General features: G+C 42.5%; 1 protein-coding gene across 1 annotated transcript in view; it reads left to right on the forward strand.

The window, feature by feature from the left end:
• The window catches only part of CHIC2 (cysteine rich hydrophobic domain 2), a 51,451-nt gene extending 44,474 nt beyond the window's left edge, over nt 1–6,977 (forward strand). Inside the window, exons 4-6 of the mRNA XM_073608440.1 lie at nt 3,769–3,825; nt 3,992–4,051; nt 5,489–6,977. Of these exons, the coding sequence (XP_073464541.1) occupies nt 3,769–3,825; nt 3,992–4,051; nt 5,489–5,539 (168 nt within the window). The 3' untranslated portion in view covers nt 5,540–6,977. The remainder of the gene's footprint in view (nt 1–3,768; nt 3,826–3,991; nt 4,052–5,488) is intronic.
• Nucleotides 6,978–17,662: the final 10,685 nt, after the last annotated feature.

Below are 17,662 nucleotides of genomic sequence, written 5' to 3' on the forward strand. Positions count from 1 at the left end.
AACCCTGGTTTTAATGTATGTAGGTATATATGAGTCTGAAAGAGGGGTGTCACGTAGAATGTGTATTTAATGGGATTCATATGCCCAGCGAGCAGCTGCAAGTGAAGCCTGCTCCTTCTGTTAAACATTTTTTTTATTTATTTTTTTTTTTATTTTTTTTTAGTACGGTGTTTACATGCTTTCTGTATGTGAAGGATGGCAAGGAGATGTTTCTAGCAGGTTCTGGAACCGAGTGGTTTGGTGCACTAGCGCAGTGCACCAAGCCACTCAGTTCCAAAACCTGCTAGAAACATTCTTTCATGCAGGTGCTTGATGAATCAGATTAACGTCCATTTTTTTTTTTTTTTTAACATTGTTTTCATAACATTTCCAGTAGTTCATCACTGAATTCTGTGTTCATAATTAAAATGCCCTGGCTGTATATAACATTCTCTACAGTATTTAGTTACACTTTTTCTTGATGTCAAGTGTCTCTCTATCCATCAGTGGTGGCTGCCATTTAAAAGCTGCCCGAGAAAATAAGCTTGGATGACAGTAATGGTGAATAGCTGTACTGTTCTCTTTAAATAAAAAGGTTGGGTGAGATGGTTTTCAGCTTGGTAGGTCAGTCATATAAGGTAATTATAATTTGTTAAAAAATGCATTTGAGATTAATACATTTTGAATATGGTAATTGATAATGAAGTGGGCACTTATTTAGGATTTTTGGGTGTACAGTTTGAGTTGCCAAAAAAACGCCAAGCAACATTGTCAATAAAATGTAGGCACAGTGGCTGCAGGGATGCAGCCATGAGTCAAAATTTGACAGACGTGCAAACGTGGGTGCACAGACCTAAACACACACCTTCAGCATTAAGATCTGTACATCTGTTGCCTGTGCCACTGATCGTCATTGTAGAGAAAAGAAAATCCCAGCTGAAGCATTTTCATAAACCAACATTTCCAGAGTGTATGACCTGTGGTCATTCGCTGTGCTCAGATTACATGCCCCTAAGTCACTCCTGTGTCCTGTAATTATGTAGTATACTGACAGGAGGAACCACAGTGTGGGGCTTGTGAAATGACACTCCCAAAGGTTGTTTTTGAAGATTCTTCAGATGGCTATTTCTCTTTGCTCTAGATCAGGGGTCTCCAAATTATGACCCTCCAGTTGTTAAGTAACTACAATTCCCATCATGCCTAGTCATGTCTGTGAATGTCAGCTTTACAATGCCTCATGGTACGTGTAGTTCCGCAACAGCTAGAGGGCCGTAGTTTGGAGATCCCAGCTCTAGATGAGCAGCACAGGCATCTGATGAGGTGAGCATTAAATGTCTTATTGGAGAGAGAAAGCTGCCTTAACACAGGCTATTTCACATGCCCCCACAGGGCCAAATTATTTGGGCATTAATGTGGTGGTTGCCCTTTCTTTTTTTTTTTTTTTTTCCTTTTAAGATTTGAAGGGGACAGCCCATGGCCAGTCTTGATATAAAAAGAACAGTGAAGGATGAAAACTAGGAGAAGGAAAAAATAAAATAAAGTAGCCCTCTCCAGTGGGAGTTTCAGGTCAGGGAAGCGTCCGCTCTTCCCATTTGAGCTACAGTGGATTACTCCATCAAGGGCGTGTCCTGAGAGGTTACCCATATTGGGAAGCGCTAGCCCTAGTTTGGGATAGCAATATTCAGCTGGGAAAGTAAAATCCACCAATAGAACCAGGTTTTACAAAAATATCTGTCTGTGGTGTTCTCAGTTGCCATAAATTCCTCCATGGATTTAATTTCATTGACCTTTTTCAACCAAAGACTAATAGAGGGTGGGTCAGTTTTTCCATGAAAGCAGTATATAGGTTTTTGCGGATGTTTCAAAAGGGAGTGCTTGTAGTACTTCAGTAGCAAAAGGGTCAGTTGGAGGAGAAAGGCAACTGAGTCATAACTCAAACCTAACAAATGTGAGTGGAGTAGAAATATATTTAACCTGATCCTAAAATCTACTGCTTAACCAGACCGGACCAAAAAAATGTCTAACATAGAACCACATTCATATTGACATCTCCAGCAGAGGGGGATTTTAAAGCCTATTTCCAGAATCCTATTCGAGATGGAAGCGCTGTGTGTCCCCTGTAGTGTCCTATTCTTTTTGTGGTTTGTAAAAGAGATTCATAAATCCTTTTCCCATTTGCCAAAATATGGAATGTTGGGCTCCATGTACACTAGCAGCTCCTAAACTTGTTTAGGAGCTATCGGGTTTTTTTTTTTTTTTTTTTTTTGCAATAGGTCCTAAACTCACCTCCATAAAAGCCTATGTGTCCATGTACACATAGGCTTTTAGGATCATTGAGGAGATTTAACCTCCCCTAACCTCCCTCTCCTGAACGCGGAGGAATCTCGGCGTGATTTTGCCGCAGTTTCCTGTGGCCGGTGGTCAAAATAGTTCAAGTGTTCATGAAGCCTATAGGCTCTAAACTATAGGGATGCACCGAAATTTCAGCCACCGAAGTGGGCGAAAATGGGTCCGGGCCTGGGCGGGGCTCTGCCCCGCGCCCCTGGTGCCGCCCATCACGGGGGTGTTCTAGAGCGCAGAAGAGAGGAGAGCCACCGCCTGGATGTTTTAGAGCCCCGGGAACATAACAGCTTTCATTTCAATAGCTGTGTGTTCCCCGCCAGGATTGGACGGGTGATCTGTCTATCAAAGTGCCTGGACAAGGGGGAGGGGCTGTATGTGACAGCGCGCGGTGGGGAACACACAGCTATTGAAATGAAAGCTGTGATGTTCCCGGCGCTCTAATCATCCAGGCGGCGGCTCTCCTCTCTCTTCCCTCTCTTCCCCTGCACAGGCTGGCTGCACTACCGGGGACACAGGCTGGCTGCACTACTGGGGACACAGGCCACTACTGGGGGCACAGGCTCACTGCATCTGATGGGCACTGGTGAGGCTGCAGTCTCTGACCATCTCCTTTACCATGTCGTGTACCCTTTCCGCAGTCTCTGACCATGTGCTGTAGCACGTCCCCAGTCTCTGACCATGTGCTGTAGCACGTCCCCAGTCTCTGACCATGTGCTGTAGCACGTCCCCAGTCTCTGACCATGTCCTGTATAAAAATATTTTTTTTTAAATAAGTTTCGGTATCGGTTTTGGTCTAGTGTATTTTTCATTTTCGGTATCTGCACCAAAAAACCCATTCGGTGAACCCCTACTAAACTATTTACATATAGTGAAAATATCCAAACAGAAATTTCTAATTTATGGTAAGACTTTTGCTGTTCATAAATGGGTATAATGGTCTGTTGGCCAATGTGTGGTGTGTTTTTGTTTTTTTTTTTTTTTTTTGTTTTTTTTTCTCTTGCTTACGTGATATTATTATATTTTGAGATGTATACGGAAATACAAATTAACTTTGTTTCAAGGAGGAAAGTTAAATATACAGTAATGGTAATTCATGTTGTCGAGCTGATGTTTTTAGAAGTTCAGTAAAAGTTTTTTAGGTTGCGTATGTTTGTGCATGTTTTGTTGTCTAAACTCCCATTGGAAATCTGTACACAATTAGCGGGGATTTGGGGCCATTTAGTTACATTTATTATACAAGTGAACCTTCTATTTTCCTGCGGGTAAATCCATTGCAGTTACTATTTACCAAGAAGCCCTCTTTGATGATGTTGCAGACCACCCCAGTCTCGGTCACTGTCCTGAAGCTTGAACCTTCTCATCCAAAATTTAAAAAAAACAAAACAGCTGCAGTGTTTTCTCTTAAGTTACTTAAGGGTAAAATTCCTCACCCTATTTGTCTTGCAGACACGAAGATCGATTGAGAAGTTATTGGAATGGGAAAACAATAGGTTATACCACAAGGTGAGTACCGCAGGGAGTAACTTCGCAGTGTTGAAGTTTGAATTGCACAGTATGGAAACAGATGCTTTTGTTAGGCAAAAAATATGAAAGGTGGATAAATGAGCTAATGTGTGCGCCGCAGTAAAATGGAGCTCATTTTTCTTCTTTTACTATCCCTCTTTTCCAGCTGTGCTTGCACTGGAGACTAAGCAAAAGGAAATGTGAAACCAATAACATGATGGAATATGTAAGTTAAAGGGCTGTTTTGTGAGTCTCTCTATTAAATGATCATTTATTTTGCCTCTGATCCTATTCTTTGCCTGATTATTAATCAGTAAAGGTGTCAAGAGCTTAATCACCCGAGCGGAAGGATTTTCTACGGTTCACAGATGCATGGGCTCATGGGTAGGGCTGATTTATAAAGTTATGAAGGACTGAAGACAAGTCTTCTCTGTGCCATGAAAAAAAAAATAATAAATTGCTTAAATAAAATAGCCCAGGCGTACATTGATGGGGTGTGAAATTTTTGATTCTATATGAAAGATTAACACATAGTTGACTGCCCCTCTAGTCTGAAACTTGATTAGCATTATTCTAAATACCCATATCTAACTTGACTTTCTTTAGTTCATCTGGAACATGCAGACCAATTTATAAAATCTGAAATTTTAAAATAATTAAAATGTGGAGTTGCACTACATCTAGCTAAAACATTTAATTCCAGGAGTTAAAAATCCTATAAACGTTTTCATTTTCTGGATTATTGTCACTAAATTAGAGTGGTTTTTAAATTAAAATGACAATTTCTGGGGTACATTTGAAGGTTTTATGGTTCTGAATTTGTTTTAAATACCCCCCTTATTAGTCTGTTTTTACTAATATATAAAAAACAAAAGGGAAGCCTTCACAGGCTGTTTTTTGTATTGTTTTTTTTTACCTCTTTCCTACAGTGGAAACAATGGTGACATTTTCAAGATTGTAGAGGAATTTTGTACCAGTTTTTGTATGTAATTTGAAAGTTATACTTTAGTTTGTGTACAAGTTAAAGATGCAGGTTTTTTTATTTATTTTTTAACCGCATTAGGATGGGTTCAACCTATTTAACTGTAGCCACATTCTCAATATTCCAACACTGCAGATCACATTATAATTGACCTCCGAAGAGCGTCAATATTCCTAAAGAGCATTATACAATAGGCCCTTGACACAGTCATTAATTGGTTCCTAAAAGGCAATCATTAGCAGTAAGGCATCATTTTTATTGTATTGTTGGAACTCTTTTTTTTTTTTTTTTTTCTGTTTTGTGAGACAAACATCCTGAACTGTATCACTTAAATTGTCAGTTAATAATTAGCTGGTGCTTATTTTAACAGATTTAGTGACCTCTCAACCATATGTTTGTATGCCTCTTTTCATACCTTTTATGGGTGTTTTTGTTTATTGCTCTAAACCACCTGCTGTGTAGTATCATTTAATGAACTCTGGGTTTAAAAGAGTTTGCTTTGTATTTGTTTCATTTGACCTTTTTTCTAGCTTTTTCTTTATAATTAAGTGTTCCGTTGCTTCTCCTAAGTAGACAATAAATGTCCTGTTTTTTTTTTTTTTTTTTCCCTTCTAATGCTTATATGATTGATAGGCAGAAAACCAAAAATGCTGATCTTATAAATCTGTCTTCTTTTCACAGGTCATCTTAATAGAATTTTTACCAAAGACACCAATTTTTCGACCAGATTAGCAGTTTTTTTTTCCCCCTTTTTATCCTAGTGTTATGGTTTTTTTTTTTTTTTTTTTTTTTTTTTTTTGTTCTAAGGACTTACTCGAAAATCCCATATTTCCAATGGTGCCTTTCTTGGTTCTTCCCCATTGGTGACATAGCAGTGACTCGTGTGTGCGTGTGTTTGGTTTTTTCTTTTTTCTTTTTTTTTTTATTTTTATTTTTTTTTTTATGGAAGGAGCTCAAATGATTCTCACAAAATATACATTTTTGTCTGTGACTTGAAATTATTTACTTTTGCTTTGTGATATTTATGTTGCCTGTTTCGTTATCCCCAATATATCACTGTTTTGGAACCAAGATATAACTGCACCATTAGGAATTTTTCTTTGCCTGGGAAGATCATCCTGTCAGCTGGTTCTGAAAAGGATGTGCTGAAAACATTGGAGCCGGTGGACATTCTTCATGATTATAGAAAATACCTGTGCAAAATGTGTGCTGCATTTTGCTGGAGCTCAGGACCATATGGTTGTGCTACCATAACATTTTAGTGCTAGTTTCGATTTGGGTAACTTTCCAAACGACAGATTTGTTTACTTGCGAAAAGTTTGTATCTTCTAGCTGCTTTCTTGTCCTCACCATCACCCACTAGTTGGCTGCATCTCTTTACATGGCATACAGACATTGAATGCGTCATCACTTAAATTTATTTTTGGATCACGTTGCTTGACAGCAGAACCAGAACCCGCTGAATCCTCAAACTGTTCCTTGTGGCACAATAAACCAAATACACAATCCCTAATAATCAAATCTTTTAAAATGATAAAATATCACAATGAATTTACTGTGGTGTCATCTTAAGTATGCTGTATTCTTAGACTGGATGTTAAACTGTGGTATTTTATATGTAACATTTTAAACAGATGCTCTATTTAAAACTATACTTACAAAATGTTTGTTACCACTATAAGCTTTAATTTTGCTCCTAGGGTATGATAGGTTGCGATTCCTAATTCACCTTGCAGATATATACATGCATCTGCCTATTATAGTGATAATTTTGCTTTTATTTCCCCCTTCTGTTTTTACATATATAGTTACATTTTTGGTTATTGGTTTATTCTTTAAATTTTAAGTAAGTCAAATTTATTTTCACTATTAAAGGATGTATAGCCAGTACTCACCCAATGTGGGTATAATTTAATTGTGTAGAGAGAAAAAATGATTTAACATATCTGGTATAGCTTTTTTTCCTCCGTTACATCTTCCTTTTTTTTTTTTTTTTTTTCCTTTCTAATATGTGCATAACTGATGCTGGCAAAAGGAGTGCACCTGAGTTTTAATTAAGAAAAATCAGTTGTATAAACACTCACATGTCCATATGTTTTTCTGTAAGATGCTTGGCCTAGTTATGTTTTGTCATCCTATTTGTACATTATTAAAATGGGAGAATTATGAATGAGTGAAATGTTTCCTTTTGTTAGAATGTGTGTTTGTTTTTTTGTTTTTTTCACCTGGACTACCTAAAATTCACCACACACCCATTACAGCCTTATCATATTATAATGTTAACGTCTCCAACAAACATGTACTGTGAAGGGTCTACTTGGTTAGATAAAAATTGAATGCGATTTTAGTTAAGCCCTCACACTGTAAAGTTGCTGGAGGGCCCCACTGCAAGGGTTTATTTTGTACTGGAGTCTAGCTTTAAGAGAAAAAAAAAAACACTCTGATGAACCTATAGAAGTGGGTAAACCTAAAATCTCTATTTGCCTACAGCCACCATTAATATTCTTTATTTGTCCAGTATAGTTCACAAAATTGGGTAATTTTTGTGTGGAGTTGTTTTTAGTGTGTACTTTTTTTGCGCAAGGAGTAACATTTATACTATTGGTCAGATATTTTATAAAATTTTAAGCAGCGCAAATCCAGTGAATAGCCTGAAATCATAACGATAAGTGGAACAAATAGTTGGTTAATAACTTGCAGCTTTCTGTAGCAATAGGCGTTATAAGCCTTGAAGTTGGTGCATACAATTACTAAGCGTCTTCCAAAAGTTAAAGAGGTGTTCCACCCAAAAGTGGAACTTCTGCTTTAAGGCCCCCTCCCTGGCTCCTGTTTGGGAAACCTGAGCTTTTAGGGAGGAAGGGGGGAAGCGGGCACCTGATGTTGACAGGTACCCCCTTCCATTTCGGCTGCCTTACTGGGTTATACTTCATCTCCAGGTGAATGGACACTGGTAGACCAAAGGTCTTTAGACAGGAAGTGATCCCCTATAACCCCTCCCATAGAGGAATACTTCAGTTTTTTACCAGTGTCTGCAAGGTGGATGGGCACATTTGTTTGAGCTCTCAAGCTCAAACAAACGTGCTGTACAGGTCCAAGGGAGTGGACCCTAAAAAATGAAAAGGGTACCCAGTCCTTGAAGGTCCTCAAGTGACAGAAACCCGCTGTGATGGGTGAAGATTGGGCTCTTAGTTTCTAAGGTTGCCCTGCGCCTGCACGAGTAAGTGAAATCCCACCTTATTTACTTATTGTGGGGTGCCCCATGTGTGTACCAATCTGTCAATCTAGCTAAGGCTGGACACCTGTGTAGCGGTGACCGCAGGGGGGAGTTTTGGGCTGACTGTTAGAGTAAGCTGTCTTGTCTTTTGTGGATGGTCCGCACACTGAAATTAGTTGGCACATGAAAATTTGTTGCATGTGCGAACACGAGACCATGACCACGCAGGCGCAGAGCGTCTCGGCACACAGCCATCTTATTATTTAAGCTGAGTGGCTGGCATGCAACGCTTCCAGGGGCCAGCTGTGGGACTTCCAGGGGACAGTAGTTTCTTCCTCCTTACCTGGGTTGTGAGAGTCACTAGGTGTTGGTTGGCAAGCTAAAGAGCTTAGCAGGATTGTTGCATACGGGCTTGGTGAGCCCTATTAAAGGGTCTCCCTTCCGGGGTAAAAAGGGTACTCCCTTTTTGTGGTTGCAATGTTTTCAAAGAGGAGCGGTGCTAACACTACAGGAAAGGGCACACCTATGTCGTCGGTAGCTCCTGAGGAGCCTAGTCGAAAGAGACCAGAGGCTTCTGGGCAATCTGAGCCGCTGCACCTGTCTGGTATTGTGCCTACAGTCAACGCTGCTGCTTCAGACTTTATCACCAGGGATGGAACTGTCCTTAGCCCTAGCCAGGGTAGAACACAGGATTGCTGGCATGATTGCCTCCATCCCGCAGGGTGGCAAGAAGTGTGACAGATCCCTCTTCCCTGAGCCTCCTAATTTGGAGCAGGAATAGGTTGAGGATGGGAAAGAGCTAGATGCCAAAGATTCTGTGAAGGGCCTGGCAGATGAGTCTACTTCTGAGGAATCTGGCTAGAAGATGTCCAGTTGGTATCTGCCTCTCGGTCACAGAGGCTTTTTGATCCAGACTCTTGCCGAGATGGTTCGTTCTGCCTTTTAAGTTACCCCCTGCAGAGGTTTCTGAGTCTCCCTTGTCCTCTTTGGGGTCCCTGAAGCCTCCTCAGGCTGCACAGGCTTTTCCCTTGCACCTGCTTTTAGAACAGGCGGTGTATGCTGATTTGGGAACATCCTGACAGGTTTTTTGTTCCTCCTAAGAGGTTTTCCCTTTTATATCCCATTGAGGAAAAGTTTAAGAAATCGAGATCCGCCAGTCTCTTCCTTTAACAAGAACTTAACTTGTCCATTGGATAATGCACAGGGCTTGAAAGACCCTGTTGACAAACTGGAGTCATTAAACAAGATTGATACAATCCGTGATGAAATCTCCACTCTACAGGTATTTCCCCCAGCTAAGACTCCATGTCAACAGGTACAACCGACACTCCCCTTTTTCAAATCTGCTACTACAGACGAAGTTGCTAAACTCCTTTCTGTCGCCCACCTAACCACCTGTCCCCTGGACCCTATTCCCTCTCAAATGCTCCGGTCGCCCTCTGACTCCATCCTTCACTCTCTAACCCACATCTTCAATCTCTCCCTCACCTCTGGCATCTTCCCCAATGCTCTAAAACATGCACTGGTCACCCCCATACTTAAAAAGCCGTCCTTGGACCCTACCAATCTTAACAACCTACGCCCTATCTCCTTGCTCCCCTTTTCCTCTAAACTCCTTGAACGCCTGGTTTTCAACCAACTGAGTGACCACCTCATTAAGAACAACCTTCTTGATCCCCTTCAATCTGGATTTCACCCTCAACACTCCACAGAAACTGCTCTTCTAAAACTCGCAAACGACCTACTAACTGCAAAAACCAACGGACACTATTCTGTACTCCTACTTCTGGACTTTTCAGCTGCCTTTGACACGGTTGACCACCCCCTCCTCCTCAAAAAACTTTACTCCCTCGGTCTTCAGTGACTCTCATCCTACCTATCCCAATGCACCTTCAGTGTCACTTACAATTCTACTTCCTCCACTCCTCTTCCCTTTTCCGTCGGGGTCCCCCAAGGTTCTGTTCTTGGACCTCTTTTATTTTCAATCTACACCTCTTCCCTGGGTCAGCTGATAGCCTCTCACGGCTTTCAATATCATTTCTACGCTGACGACACACAAATCTATCTCTCCACCCCTCAACTCACCCCATCAGTCTCCTCTCGCATCACTAACTTACTAACCGATATATCTGTATGGATGTCACACCACTTCCTCAAACTCAACTTGTCCAAAACCGAGCTTATAATATTTCCTCCCCCACATGCCTCTTCCCCTGACTTGTCTGTCAAGAGCAATGGCACAACCATCCACCCCTCCCCACATGTCAGGGTGCTAGGTGTTATCCTGGACTTTGAACTCTCCTTTCGGCCCCACATCCAATCACTTCCCAAAGCTTGCCGCCTCAACCTCCGCAACATCTCTAAACTACGTCCCTTTCTAACCAGTGAAACCACAAAGCTCCTGATTCACTCCCTGGTAATCTCTTGCCTCGACTACTGCAACTCCCTTCTCATTGGCTTACCTTTAAATAGATAGATCTCCCCTTCAGTCCATCATGAATGCTGCTGCCAGACTCATCCACCTTACAAACCACTCAGTGTTTGCTACCCCCTCTCTGCCAATCCCTCCATTGGCTGCCACTCGCCCAACAAATTAAATTCAAAATACTAACAATAAGTTACAAAGCCATCCACAACTCTGCGCCCAGTTACATCACTAGCCTAGTCTCAAAATACCAACCTAATCGCTGTCTCCATGCCTCCCAAGACCTCCTGCTCTCTAGCTCCCTCATCACCTCCTCCCATATCCGCCTCCAGGACTTCTCCCGAGCCTTGCCCATACTCTGGAATTCCCTACCCCAATCTGTCAGACTGTCTCCAAATTTATCCACCTTTTAGGCGATCCCTGAAAACTTTCCTCTTCAGAGAAGCATATCCTACCTCCATCTAACAACTGCACTGTTTTCTCCATTAGCTCATCCCCCACAGCTGTTACCCTCTTGTATAACTTGACTCTCCCTCCCAGTTTGTAAGCTCCAACGAGCCGGGCCCTCTGATTCCTCCTGTATTGAATTGTATTGTAATTGTACTGTCTGCCCTCATGTTGTAAAGCGCTGTGTAAACTGTCGGCGCTATATAAATCCTGTATAATAATTATTAAATGCTTCTTTTTCTTTGGCCAGTTCAGCTATTCAGCCAGCTGTCGCAGCAATTGGAGTATGCCAGTCCTTAAAGGATCGGGTCAGATGGCCTGACCAGGAGGATGATCTTGCTGAAAATAGGGCAGATAATCCTTGAGCACTGTGTTTTTTGCTTTAGATGCCTTTAAAGTATTCTATACAGCAAGTCTCGTCTGGCACTTTTGTCTGTACACATTCGCATACTTGTGTGGTCTAAGAACTGGCCAGCCAAGCTTCCCTGTAAGAAGTTATTGGTAGGGTTCCCTTTCCATGGGGAATGTTTATTTGGTGGTGATCCGGACAAGTACATCCAAAAGATTTCCAGAGGAAAGAGTTCTTTCCTAACTGTAAAGAGAAGGACCAGGTGTCCCTCGTTTAAAACCTCGGGGACTTCTTCGGATATTTCAGCATCAAGGTGGTTCCGCTGCCAACAGGGCAATAGAGCCAGGGGCAAGCCACAGGGCCAGAAAAAACCCTGGGTCCAGAACTCTTCTAAACCGGGCACCAAGCCCTCCTTTTGAGGGGACGCCCCCTCTCTGTCTGGTGGGGAGAAGGCTGCTCCAATTTGTGGACATTTGGAGAACAGTGGTGCAGCACGAGTGGGTCACCTCAACAGTGTACTGCGGTTACAAGAAACTTGTTTCAAGCACTAGTGCAGTTAGTGCATCAGGGAGTGATCATACAGGTTCCAGTGTCCAAAAGAGGCACAGGGTTCTATTCAGACCTGTTCACAGTTCTAAAACCAAGCGTGGACATAAGGCCAATCTTGGACCTAAAGATCCCTGAACCAACATCTGTTAATCCACTCCTTCAGGGTAAAGTCATTCCGGTCAGTAGTAGCCTCGCTCCAGATGGGAGACTTCTTAGCCTCCATCGATCTCAAGGACGCGTATTTACACATACATCTTTCAGCCTCATCAGAGGTTCCTACGATTTGCAGTAGAGGAATGTCCTTTCCAGTTTGTGGCACTGCCCTTCGGGCTTTCCCACAGCACCTTGGGCGTTTACAAAGATTGTAGCACCTGTACTGGGTCTTTTAAGGGCCCAGGGGATCTTGGTGCTGGGATACTTGGACAACCTCCTGCTCAGAGATCACTACTACAGGCCCCGAAACAGTGTAGCCTGCACATTGCAATATTTAGAAAACCTGGGCTGGGTCAAAAAAAAATTAAGTAAGCCTTGAGACCAGCTCAGATACTCAGTCTCAAGTATCTAGGTCTGATCCTGAATACAGTCTAGGCAAAGGTATTTCTGACACCCGTAAAGATCTGTGCCCTGAAGGATCAGGTAAGGGGCACCAGGCAACCCTCCATTCGGATATGTATGAGTCTTCTTGGAAGGATGGTGTCCTCCGAGGCAGTTCCCTACGCTCAATTCCATTGCAGACCTATACAACATGACATCTTGGCTTGGAACAGGAGAGCACAACCCTGGATTACACCACATTCTTATCTCCCTGGGCACGCTTAAGCCTAAGCTGTTGGTTGCAGAATCGGAACCTGCAAAAGGGAAGATCCTTCCTCTCTGTGTCTTGGAGAGTACTGACTACAGACGCCAGTCTCTCGGGCTGGGTAGCGACCCTAGAGGGGCTCACAGCTCAGGGGAGATGGTCAAGGGTAGAGCCTGCCCAACAACATCCTGGAGTTATGGGTGGTAGGTCTTGGCCTACCATCTTGAACGGTGGAGCTTCAGGACTGCCCCATCAGGGTTTAGTCTGACAATGCCACTGCAGTAGCTTATATCAACCACCAGGGTGGTACCAGGAGCCATTCAACTCAGGAGGAGGTAAACCACATATTAACCTGGGTAGAGGGACATGTGCTGGTTCTATCAGCGGTCCATATCCTGGGAGTAGAGAACTGGAAGGCAGATTATCTCAGCTGCCAGCAGATCTGCCCAGGGGAATGGTCCCTACACCTGAACGTGTTTTGGGAAATCTGCCAGTGTTTGGGATGGCCAAAGGTCGATCTATTGGTATCCAGGTTCAATAACAAGCTACAGCAGTTTGTATCATCATCCCTCTCCTTCCACAGTTGTTGTGCAGGATTTGGAGAGAGGGTTCCAGTTATACTGGTGACATCAGCCTGGCCCAGAAGGCCCTGGTTCCCAGAGATATATCTCACTAAGGTCTGGAAGCCTTGTATTGCTTGGTGTGAAGCCAGAAAATGGCATCCTCGGAAATATGTGATTGGGAGAATTCTCTCTTTTCTACAGTCAACTGTGGAAATCAAATTGTCTTTGAGTACAATCAGAGGTCAAATTATATTATATCGGCATTATATCGGTATTCTTCCAAAGGCCTTTAGACTCCTATTCACTGATCCGAACCTTTATGGAAGGGGCAACTCGCTTGTTTCCCCCCCTCCCCCCATTAGGTCACCTATGTATCCTTGGTGCTGTCTGTGTTACATAAACAACCATTTTAATCTATTAAGGAATTTCCTTTAGAGTTGCTGTCACGCAAACTAGCCTTCCTGATGGCTGTCACCTCGGGTAGAAGGGCGTCGGAGTTGGCAGTCCTTTCATGCAGGGAACCGTACTTGCTCCTTCACCATGACAGAGTCGTGTTACGGTAACCTGTTCCATCCTTTTTGCCAAAAGTGGTGTCGCTCTTTCATTTAAATCAGGACATTATTTTGCCTTCTTTTTTTTTCTCTGTCTCGTTCGGCGGAAGAGAGACTGCATTCTTTGGACGTTGCCTGGGCAGTCAAGGTTTGTTTGTCTAGATCTGCGGAGATCGGAGGATCAGAGTTTTTTTTTTGTTTTACCAAAAGGACCAAAGAAGGGGCAGGCAGCTTCCATTGCCAATTGGGTCCGTCAATTGATCATTCAGACTTATGGTCTGAAACATAAAGCTCATTCTACCACGCGTATAGGAACCTCCCTGGGCTTTTTGCCATCAGGTATCTGTGGCTCAGATTTGTAAGGCTGCCACCTGGTCTTCAGTGCATACGTTCACAAAATTTTATCAAGTGGATGTTCGGGCAGCCGTGGATTCGGCAGTGTACTGCGGGCTGCTGTACAAGTTCTGATGGCTATTGTTTGGCAGGGTGTCTCCCTCCCCTCAAGGCTATTGCTCTAGGATGTTCCAGCAGATGCCTGACTGTGTCCTATGATGTATGAAAAAGCAAATAGGATTTTTATGTCATACTTACCTGTAAAATCCTTTTCTTTGAGTACATCATGGGACACAGAGATCCCTACCCTCTTTTTTGAAGATTCAGTGCTTGCTACAAAACTGCAGTGCTTCCTGTATGGGAGGGGTTATGTAGGGAATCACTTCCTGTCTGAAGACCTTTGGTCTACCAGTGTCCATTCCACTAATGATGAAGTATAACCCAGCAGGTAATATTAGCCTGACTCTGTGTCCCATGATGTACTCAAAGGATTTTACAGGTAAGTGTGATGTAAAAATCCTACAAACAATACCCCATAATGACACCATGAAAGAGGTTTGTTTGAAATCTTTGTAAATTTATTAAAAATAAAAAAAATCCCATGTACATAAGTATTCACAGCCTTTGCCGTGACACTCAGAATTGAGCTCAGTTGCATCCTGTTTCCACTGATCATCTTTGAGATGTTTCTACAACTTGATTTGATTCCTCCTGTCAGAGGCATAACTAGAATCTTCAGGGCCCCCACCAGGGGCGTTGCTAGGTCTACCAAAGATCTGAGGCCAGTGCCCGTAGCAGCGAAATAAAGAAAGTCATATGCTTGGGTGGGCATACACATGTATATAATACATGTGTGTATATGTATGTAAGACATATATATTACATATCTGAGCGGGCCACCTGACCCAACTGAGCAATCATGGAAGAAGGGCCTTTGTCATCTCCCCGACTAACAACTCGATGGTCAATCTGACGTAGCTCCAGTGTTTCTCTGTGGAGAGAGGAGAACCTTCCAGAAGAATACCCATCTATGCAGTACTCCACCAATTAGGCCTGTATGGTAGAGTGGCCAGACGGAAGCCACTCCTCAGTAAAAGGCACATGACAGCCTGCTTGGAGTTTGCCAAAAGGCACCTGAAATACTCTCGGACCATGAGAAACAAAATTCTCTGGTCTGATGAAATAAAGATTGAACTCTTTGGCCTGAATGGCAAGCGCTATGTCTGGAGGAAACCAGCACCGCTTGTTATCTGGCCAATACCATGCCTACAGTGAAGCATGGTGGTGGCAGCATCATGCTGTGGGGATGTTTTCGTGGCAGGAACTGGGAGACTGGGAGTCAGGATCAAGGGAAAACTGAATGCAGCAATGTACAGAGACATCCTTAGTGTACCCTCAAAAGGATATACAATTGCATTAATCTTTGCAAAACATTCAGGGAGCAGGTTGGCACCAACTGGAGGTCCTTCTCCCATTGATCCCCTGTAAGCTTACCAACATCCCCCTCCCATTCATCTAGCATTCGTAAAGGGTGTTTTTTTTTTTTTTTTTTTTTTTAATTCTGCACTTGTATGATATAACATTGGGATATAAACCCCTTGCAAGTAGTAGCCCCCTTGACCAAGTTAAACAGTGGCGTCGGAGACTGAAACCACTCGCATCTTCTGAGCTATTATGGCATGCCGTAATTGTAGGTAATAGAAGCGCATGGAGAGCAGTAAGCCAATCTTCTCCAGCTTTGAATGACGGCAAAACATCATTTTGAAATATTTGTCTTATAAAGAACACCCCGTACCTCTTCCATAATGCCCCGTGTTGCACCTTGACAAGTTCCATTTGACCAGATTGGGCTGAATTCTGTGTATCTCGTCGCTCCCTAAAGAAATCCAGTTTTTGTTCAATATTTTCTGAATAAGATTATAAATCGGGTATATCTTATGTGGTTTACCAAAGTCCTGAGCCTCAAGATCCACTGGAATGGACTCGCCCTTTACTGTATGTATCATTACAGCTTCAGAAGAGCTGCTATTGGCCGCTTCCTGTTCTGTACCCTCGTGCTTTGTGTCTAACAAATGTTGCAATTGATTGGCTAGATAATATAGCCAGTGATTCGGTAAGGCTAGACCCCTATCATCCTTAGGGGTTGCAGGTGTTCAAGTTTTACTCGAGAAGAGCGATTTTTTTTTTTTTTTTTTTCCCCCAAATTAGAGTGCGGAATAAGTAGTTCACTATTCTTTTTTTTTTATCACTTTTTCTTTATTAAGAAACATACAACATAGAACTACACATTACACAATATATCTATATGAATCTTTTCATTAACATACACCACACTACCCCCTACCCTGAGAAAACACACCGGGTCCTTGATCATGTCCTCCTTTAAAAGAGAGAAAGAAAGAGGGAAAAAAAAGAAAAACTCTACTATTTTCATTTTTTTACCTCTCCACCTTTCATTTTAATCTACCCTTCTTTGTGTGATTCCATTACATGTTGCCCATCCCGTGCCTCATTTACTATTATAACCTATCCTCTTCCTTTAATGACATCAATCATCTTCCAGAGGGGGAAAAAAGAAATGCAAAAAAAAAAACCCCACCTCCTCTCAATTTCCCCCACCAGATGAATCTCACAGACTATTCGATCCATAACACAGCATTACCCCCAAAAGGGTTTAATCCACCCCTATTTCTGAGTAGTAATATAGCCACCCTGCCCATGTATCTTTAAATGTATTCTGTTGGTCTTTAGCCATATGTATCCATCTCTCTGCTTCCATTATTTTTTCTACCTCCCTTTTCCAATCCATTATAGTGGGACATCCAGACTGTTTCCAAAATTTAGGTATCAATATTTTGGTTGCATTTAGCAAATGGGGAGTAATGCTTCTCTTTTAAAACCTAGCAGATGATGGCATCCCATGAAAAAGAAAATGTACTGGAGAGAATTCTTTAGGTCTAAGTGTCATTTTCTTAATCCAAGGGGCTATCTCCTCCAAGATAACATTAATCTATGGGCAGTGCCACCATAAATGCAGAAACGAACCCCTTTGGTTACATCCCCTCCCGCAGTTACCATCCGCCAATGGATATATCTGAGGCACTCAAGCCGGTGTAAGATACCATCTTGTCAGGAACTTATAAGCCATCTCCTGTGTATGGGAACTTATTGAAGTATGGTGTGTCACTCCCTTCAACCTTTTTTTTGTCACTCCCGTCAGCCTTTAATTTGCTCTGATGTAAAATTATAGCCCAGTTCTTTTTCCCATTCGCGAATGAAATAGGGAGTTGTCATATTTTGGGCGCTCAGAACCAGCCTATACATTCGAGACAACATATGATCCGGCTCTGATAAGTTAACACACCATTCCTCAAAAGTAGTAAGTGGGTTCGCTGGCCTAATCTGGTGCTTCCACTTATTGAACAAGTCTGTCAGTTGATGGTATTTACATACAGCCATTGGTACTTTCTCCAGTATTCGAACCAAATCCACCAATGGAAGCAATTTACCCTGTGGGGCCACCCCAGGGCAATTACCCTTCCCGTCCATTCCCCAGCGATCTAAACTCCCTTTTTCTTCCCCCGGGGAAAACCAGAGAAATCCTTCCAATGGTGTTATAGGGGAT

This window comes from Aquarana catesbeiana, linkage group LG01 (assembly GCF_042186555.1).
Source record: "Aquarana catesbeiana isolate 2022-GZ linkage group LG01, ASM4218655v1, whole genome shotgun sequence".
Classification (NCBI taxonomy): domain Eukaryota; kingdom Metazoa; phylum Chordata; class Amphibia; order Anura; family Ranidae; genus Aquarana; species Aquarana catesbeiana.